Genomic DNA, 7172 nt, shown 5'->3' on the forward strand with positions numbered 1-7172 from the left:
AGTAAAAATGTATTTTAACTCTGTTAATCATTTTTTGTCTTTCAGTATTAGCCTCTTTTTTTTTAACATAATATCCTTAAGGATAATATATGTTTGTGTATCACAGATCGAGAGGGAAACAGTGAACTCAGTGTGCAGACACCATGACTCATAAGCTCTCTGTGTGTCCCTGCATCCACAATGATTAAAGCCAGACGAGAACTCATATCGAAATGGAAATTAATAAGTGGATTCCCACAGTACGAAAACACGCAAACGCATGAACACAGTAACTGAAGTGTGTTTTTGTCTCTCTGTTCTCCACCTTTGGTTCAGATTCTGACTGTAAAAGTTATTTTTTTATAGTTATCAAATAATCTGGCAAAGACACTTTGTTTAGTATGAGAAATAACAAAGAGATAGGTTTGATTAGCACTGTAATTTTCCATGATTTTCATTGTCTTGATTTATTGTTTAATTGTTGCTGTTTTAGTCATATATCAATGAGCAAGTTCAAATATGTGAGTCTAGTTACCAAATGTGCAAAATGTCTGAATTTATTAGACTATAGATGAAAGAGCGTCGCATAAACTTCTTTTTTTAGTCCCCAGCATCCAACTTCTAATGCACGACCAGCTACCTGATGTGTAGCTTACTTACTCCCACTTATAATTAACGCTCTGCATGTTCTCCTCCCTCTGCCACAGGTCTCTCCTCTCCTCAAGGGCTTCCTGGACCGGATGTTGGTGCGGGATCCGGCTCAGAGGGCCTCAGCCAGCGAGCTCCTCAAGCATCCGTTCCTGACGAAGGCGGGCCCACCGTCCTGCATCGTCCCTCTGATGAGGCAGAACAGGATGAGATGAGACACGTGACACTTAAGACCTCCGGACTGCGGAGGGCAGCGTGTGCAGGTTCAGGTGGATCCGGATCCTCCTGCACACAGACAAGAGGTCAAAACTGTGCTCAGAGCTTCAGAGCAGGAGTGCAGGAGTATTCTCTTTTTCCTCTGTGAATCACTGAACCGAGGGGAGTGTGCTCCCTTTACAAGAGGCAATAAGGCAGTGTGTGTGTGTGTGTGTGTGTGCGTGTGCGTGTGCGTGTGCGTGTGTGTGTGTGTGTGATTGAGTTGTGTACGTGTGTTTGTATGCGTGATTGAGTTGTGTGTGTGTGTGTGTGTGATTGAGTTGTGTACGTGTGTTTGTATGCGTGATTGAGTTGTGTGTGTGTGTGTATTTGTAAACCTGTTGGAAACACTGTTAATGACGGTGTTTCATGGCTCATATGTGTGAGAAGAAGAAGAGCAGAGAAGCCACAGCCCGCCTGTCGAGTGATTTTACTTCTTTTCAACATTTTGTTCCAATCGAAGGGCCTGACCTGGAAAGAGTTCTGCTTTTAATATTTCCATTTGGACCTGAGCTGGATTTGAAGTGTGAAGGTGGTTTTGCACACCGACCTGATGTTTGGAAGGCGACACAGGTTCGCTGTCCGGCTTCAGAAACAATTGTAGACACTTTTTTTTTTCTCACTCTTTGAGGATCTGGGAGCCGAATGTTCTCACTACAAAGACTTCTGACGCAGACGGATCCCAGACTCGGACTCGATCCTCATCACACCCAGAACCTACTACTGAGGGAGGAAAACCTTACACTCAGAAATGAGTCAGACTTTTATTGTAGCCGGATAAACACTAGCTTCCTGTTGTAAACAAACACACACACACTATGTCAGGAGATCAACACTGGAGTTGTGTTTTTTTTTAACAGATGAATTTTACTCTTTTTTTCTCCCCCCTCTTTATTTCCCTGTGTAAGTACAATGAACATAGAGAGATATATCAGTTTTGATGTTTTGATATCTCTATTTTGTGATTGTTTTTATTATGATGATGATTTGTTTCACGGTTTATTTTAGAGAAAGATGTGATCGATGTTTTGAAGCACTGTTGATAAGAGATAGAAGCTGCACTCCCAGTTAATTTCACACGATAGACACTAGACTTTTTATTTTGTGTATTTTATTACTCTAGACTACGACATGTGAGCAGGTCGGTTTTTACAGAAACGTGAGGGAGAATAACAGACTACAGCTGAACAGATGAGACATCCTGACATAACAGCTAAAAAAAAATAGTCCCAATTTACCTTTAGTCTATTTGGGTGTCTGGTTTCATCAGCGTCACCTTTTTAGATGATGAGTGATTTCAGCAGACGATGACTCAAACTGAAATAACGTCTACTTGAGGTAGAAAACGAGCACGAGCTGCTTTTTAGGCAATCAATGACTGAGTTGTTTTTATTCTGCGGTGTCAGTCTGTTGACATCGTCGCTGTTTTTCTGATGTTCTGCTGACGTTGAGGAGAGCTCGTCATGTTCCTTTACGCCTCTTTGTCCGATTTAATCGATTATTCTTTAATTGCAGCTCCTGATGTGAGAGTGCTTTATGTAAAAAAAAGCCCAAAGGAGTATAACTGCTGAGGAAGAAAAGCAGCTTTGTTTAGATCTTTTTTGTAATTACCAACATTTTGCTCCGCTAGCGAGGCAGGAAATACGTTTATTAGAACTCCCTGCGACCACAGAAACAGCCTCTACAGATGTTCTCTTAACAGGCTGAAGTCGGGGTCCATGGTGGAGTTAATAACGCTGCTTAGAACACTACATGAACTTTCATATCCCCTGCATCAAACATCCCCTACAGACCGCCTCAGCAGCCACCCAGAAAGCGAGTTCCGCTCAACTCGTCTCCGCTCTGGTTCCTGTCGTTCCTCTTCTCCTTTTGTGTTGGGTCAGGTTTCATCAGAAGACTTCTGTAGTTTCACACTGTATCTCTCTGGTAGCAATGAAAATAGTAACAAAGACGGGGGGGGCCATGGTTACGTCTTCCCTCTCACATAGAGATGCACATAAACACAGGATGTAGACACTTTCCCCTCTCTATGCTAAGACTGCTGTTTCCAATCGTTCTGTCTTCCAGATCAGCTGCTGCAGAGAGCGTCCTCCAGTCAGATCAGACACAGATTACTAAAAACCCACTGGTTAGCTTCTCCTTTCAATAAATACAGAGAACACTTTGTGGTGTTAAGATGCGGCCTCCTGTCAGGGATACTTACTTTATGTGTCCACGACGTTACAAAGACAGGGTTGCAAGTTTTCTCTGCGTTGTAGCACACATTTATTACACACATAAACAGATTTGATACTCACTGCTGTATCAGTGACTGTGAGGCCTTGACTGTGAGGAAGAATAGCAGCACAGAGTAGGAGGAAGACTTTTTTTTTTAAACAGGGAAGTTGGTTTTATTCCAAGCTCCCAGTTTGTTTTCTAAAATTGTTGAATATACTGAACCTGCAGAGAGCAGCAGCTTTGGTGTGAAGAGAAGTGTTAAAGTGGCCGTCATCGTGTTTGTTATTGATATGTAGCTGCACATGATGGAGGATGTGAGACTTGATAACTTCTGCAGAAAAGCAGCAGTAGCCTTCAGGGTTTGTTTTCACTGTGGTTACTGATGCTCAGTCCATTAGGCTGCACCTCAAACCACAGAGAACGTACTCCCCTCCTTAGCATCGTTTGTCTGCAGCTACAGGCTAACAGTGCAAGCAGAGAAACGTAGCTTCATTTAACAACACGTATCGTCATGTGATCATGCCTCAGAGCATGTTCAGTCTGCGGGCTGCACGTTGATTAATCTTCAACTTTGTTCCCACCGCTTCAATTCTTTCCTCGGGAACGTTCACTGAGAGGAAGAATCTTTGTGGTGGGCGTTTTTGTACTTTGTCTCCTCTTCAGCTCGGCAGGCAAAACCATTTTTTTTTAGCTGTGTCAGTTTCTGGATCTTTTTTTGGTCTGAAGTGGGTCAATCATGACTCACGCACATTACGAAACACGTAGAGAGTTCTAATGTTTATAATCAAGAGACAGGAAGGCCAAGCTGAATGAAGCGATGGGCTGACAGACAATCAGCTGGAGAGGAGAAATTAAATCAGTTAGTGTTTCCAGTTTTCTGTTTTGAGTCAGAATCTCACATTTGAATATCATTTGAATATGGATGCCACTTTTAAATCCAGTGACAGACTGCACATGTTGATTCATCACTTAACTTTAAAGACAGGTGAATGGGTTTACAGCAAACACACCTCATACTGAAGGTGAGACTCCTCCTCCTGATCAGTCCTGGTAAATGTATCTGTCATGTTTCCTGCTTTTCTGTTTGAGAGACCAATGACATGATCGACTGTAATCTGGATACTGACGGAGTATTAGAGCCGCTGAGAGGAACAAAATGATCATCTGAGTTATTATAGCAGCAAGAAAAGGTGATAGTTTGATAAGAAGGACATGATCTTTGGAGGTAAAAACACTAAGGCTGGTTGCTTTAAGGGTCAGAGCTCCTCGTGTTGTGATGAGGTTCACACACTGCAGCCCACAGAGAGAAAACACTCTGAGTTTGGACCCTGCTGTGCTCTGAACAAAGTTACAATTCATCATTTAATCAGCCTCATACTTTGAGCTCTCTTTGTGAACTTTTAGAAATATTCTTCTAACTTCATTCATTCTCATATCAGCGTCTCTAATACTCGTTTGTTGTGTTGGCGTTCCTTCAGTTCAGCTGTACACAAACAAACTGTGACATGAAACACTTTAAAGGATGTTCCTGTTACACTTCATCACACATTACATCTGTGTTTTTTTTCTTTTATCGTCAATGTGAAAATCACTTATCGGTTTCTTCTACTGTTGGACTGATGTTGCTGATTCAGTAGACTGTAAAACACACTTAGTGAACCAGATTCTACTGCTGTGTGTGTGAGCGTCTGTGTGTGTGTGAGAGCATGTGTGTGTGAGCTCTGTGAAGCTATGTCTGTGTGCATATTCAGTTCATGCCTTAACATTATCAATCACTACTTGACAGATTGTGACTCTGAATTGAAACTACGACTGTTGGAGATGTTGAAAGGAGAATCCAGGACGCTTCCTCTCCTCATCGCTCGTAACTGAAAAAGTCTTGACGTCATTTTTTGGGGCCCGGTGGTGTTTGCTCCTTCAGGCTGAAGTGCTCATTAACATTCCTGACCATTTTCAAAAACAGTGGAGGGCACTTCTTCAGATTGATTTTTCAAGAAGCAGGACTGTTACGACTCGTCTCTGTTGGCGCCTTTCTGCTTCACAAAGAAGAGCGCCCAAAGCTCTTCTGTTCATTCTTGATTATTGGCAGGCGATTAGCCGCTGTAGTCCTCCTGTTCAGGGTTTAGTGCCTTGCTTTGCAGCATCTTCACGACTGTCCAGGTAAAGTCTTGCTTCTTGGAAAACCCCTACCTGGTTTCCTCTGCCAATCAGCAGCCCGCTCTATCAAATATGTGACAACAAAAACTCTTTTATGGACTCATCTGGTTCTCATCGACTCTCTCCTGGTGTGAAAAGCTGGTTTTGATGACATGTTCTGTCAAACTTCAGGTTCCGACAGTCGTTCCTGCACCATCCTGTTTTTTTTGTAAATCTCACTGGTATTGTAAAAAAAAAAACTAGATTTCACTTTGCAAATACAGATTTTTTAAAAGTCATCCCTCCTGTGTGTTGTCTGTTCCTCTCGTTTGTTTGACATGTTTATTCTCAACACTCCAGCCCTGTTTCACTCACTGATGTTGCTACTGAAGAATGGAACGTTTTTGTCTTCCTGTCTTTCTTTTTGTCTTTCACACATTGAAAGCAGGCAAAAGATGGAGAGGATGGATTTTTCTCATCATTGGGGGGTTTGTAGACAGACTAGAGACACATGTTAGAGTTAGAGGAACATGGTGAAGTGGATATTGACCCTTTAAAATCAAAAATGTAATCAGGAGAATTAAACTACCAGAAAAGAAAAGGAAGAGGAGATAATCCACCAAAACATCTGTTCAGATAAATGAGGCTGCAGCAAGTCACAGGATTTTATATATAGAACCTTGAATCTGAATATCTTACTGTAGATAAAAAGATTGACTGAAAACATGCCTGGTATAAGTTTCCTCCTGCTGCCTGATGAGCTGCTTTTTTTTTTTAAACAATTTTCCGGTTGTATGTCAGCAGCAGAGTCAGCACAGTTTTATTTTTAGCACTTCCGTCAAGTCGCCAGTCAGTCGCAGCAGCAGCAGAGCAGCAGCAGCATGTTGAGCTGCAGCTCTGCAGACTGAAACTCTGCAGCTTTACTATAAACAGACTAAAAGGAGACAAGAGGCACAGACCTCAGGTCAGCTGTGTTTGTGCTCTCTGTGACAGAAAGTCAAGTTTTCAGTTAGTTTCTTATAAAATACCTGGATTTGGAGTTTAGCGTGTAATTTGAGATTGGGTTGTCACCATACTAGACTTTTAAACTTTGATGGGATTGTAAAAATCAAAAGATATTGTAACCTGTTTTGAAACCACGGCAACAAAAATTGGAAGCAAACCCCTGCACCTGTCTGAATTACACAAATACTGACATGTTGTTTCTCTATCTACATCTGTTTGGGATATGATGGATCAGTGTTTTGATCTGGGCGGCTGTGGCTCAGTTGGTAGAGCCGGTTGTCTCTCAACCGGTAGGCCGAGGGTTTGATCTCCAGCTCCTGCAGCAACATGTCTGAGATGTCCTTGGGCAAGACACGTAACCCTGAATTCCTCCTGCTGCTTCATCAGTGGCCTATGAATGGGACTTCTGATGGACTCTTAACACAGCAGCCTCTAGCATCAGTGTGTGAATGTGTAGGTGTGACCTGCAGTGTGAAAGCTCTTTGAGTAGTCAGAGCTCAAGTCCATGTACATGTTCTGAAATTATGTCCTGGTGATTTTCAAAGATCAGAATCCAAAACAAAAACAGGTTTCTGTTCTGCTCACCGTATTTCAGCGATGTTGGTTTGAGGTGTAGATGGGTTTGCTACCTCTGATTTTTTTTGACCAACAATGAGTAATCCAGTTTTATCTGGACGTTGCTAAACATCCAGGAGTTAGTATCTTTTATGCAGTCTGTTAATTATTAAAATAGGACTAAAGTCATCTGATGACAGAGAAATATACGTGTGTGTCATCAGTGTATGAATGAAGGATATATTGTGTTTCTCCATGATTGTACCGAGCAGCAGCATGCGTAGATTAAAGAAAGAGTACAGTAGACCTGCTCTTTTTGTAAAGGGTCTTGATACAACATTTGTTATTTAGAGATTCATTAGTTTTGTGCTTTCTTC

The 7172-nt window shown here is 42.0% G+C and overlaps 1 protein-coding gene across 4 annotated transcripts in view; it reads left to right on the forward strand.

The window, feature by feature from the left end:
* Window positions 1-5534, forward strand: part of pak4 (p21 protein (Cdc42/Rac)-activated kinase 4) — a 35659-nt gene extending 30125 nt beyond the window's left edge. For 3 of the 4 annotated variants that reach the window (XM_065960030.1, XM_020643483.3, XM_020643484.3), the window contains exon 11: window positions 687-5534. In XM_065960030.1, the coding sequence (XP_065816102.1) occupies window positions 687-842 (156 nt within the window). In that variant the 3' untranslated portion in view covers window positions 843-5534. The remainder of the gene's footprint in view (window positions 1-686) is intronic. The other variant, XR_010667106.1, reaches the window with a different exon arrangement.
* The last annotated feature ends 1638 nt before the right edge of the window (window positions 5535-7172 follow it).

The sequence above is a fragment of the Labrus bergylta genome, chromosome 11 (assembly GCF_963930695.1).
Source record: "Labrus bergylta chromosome 11, fLabBer1.1, whole genome shotgun sequence".
Classification (NCBI taxonomy): domain Eukaryota; kingdom Metazoa; phylum Chordata; class Actinopteri; order Labriformes; family Labridae; genus Labrus; species Labrus bergylta.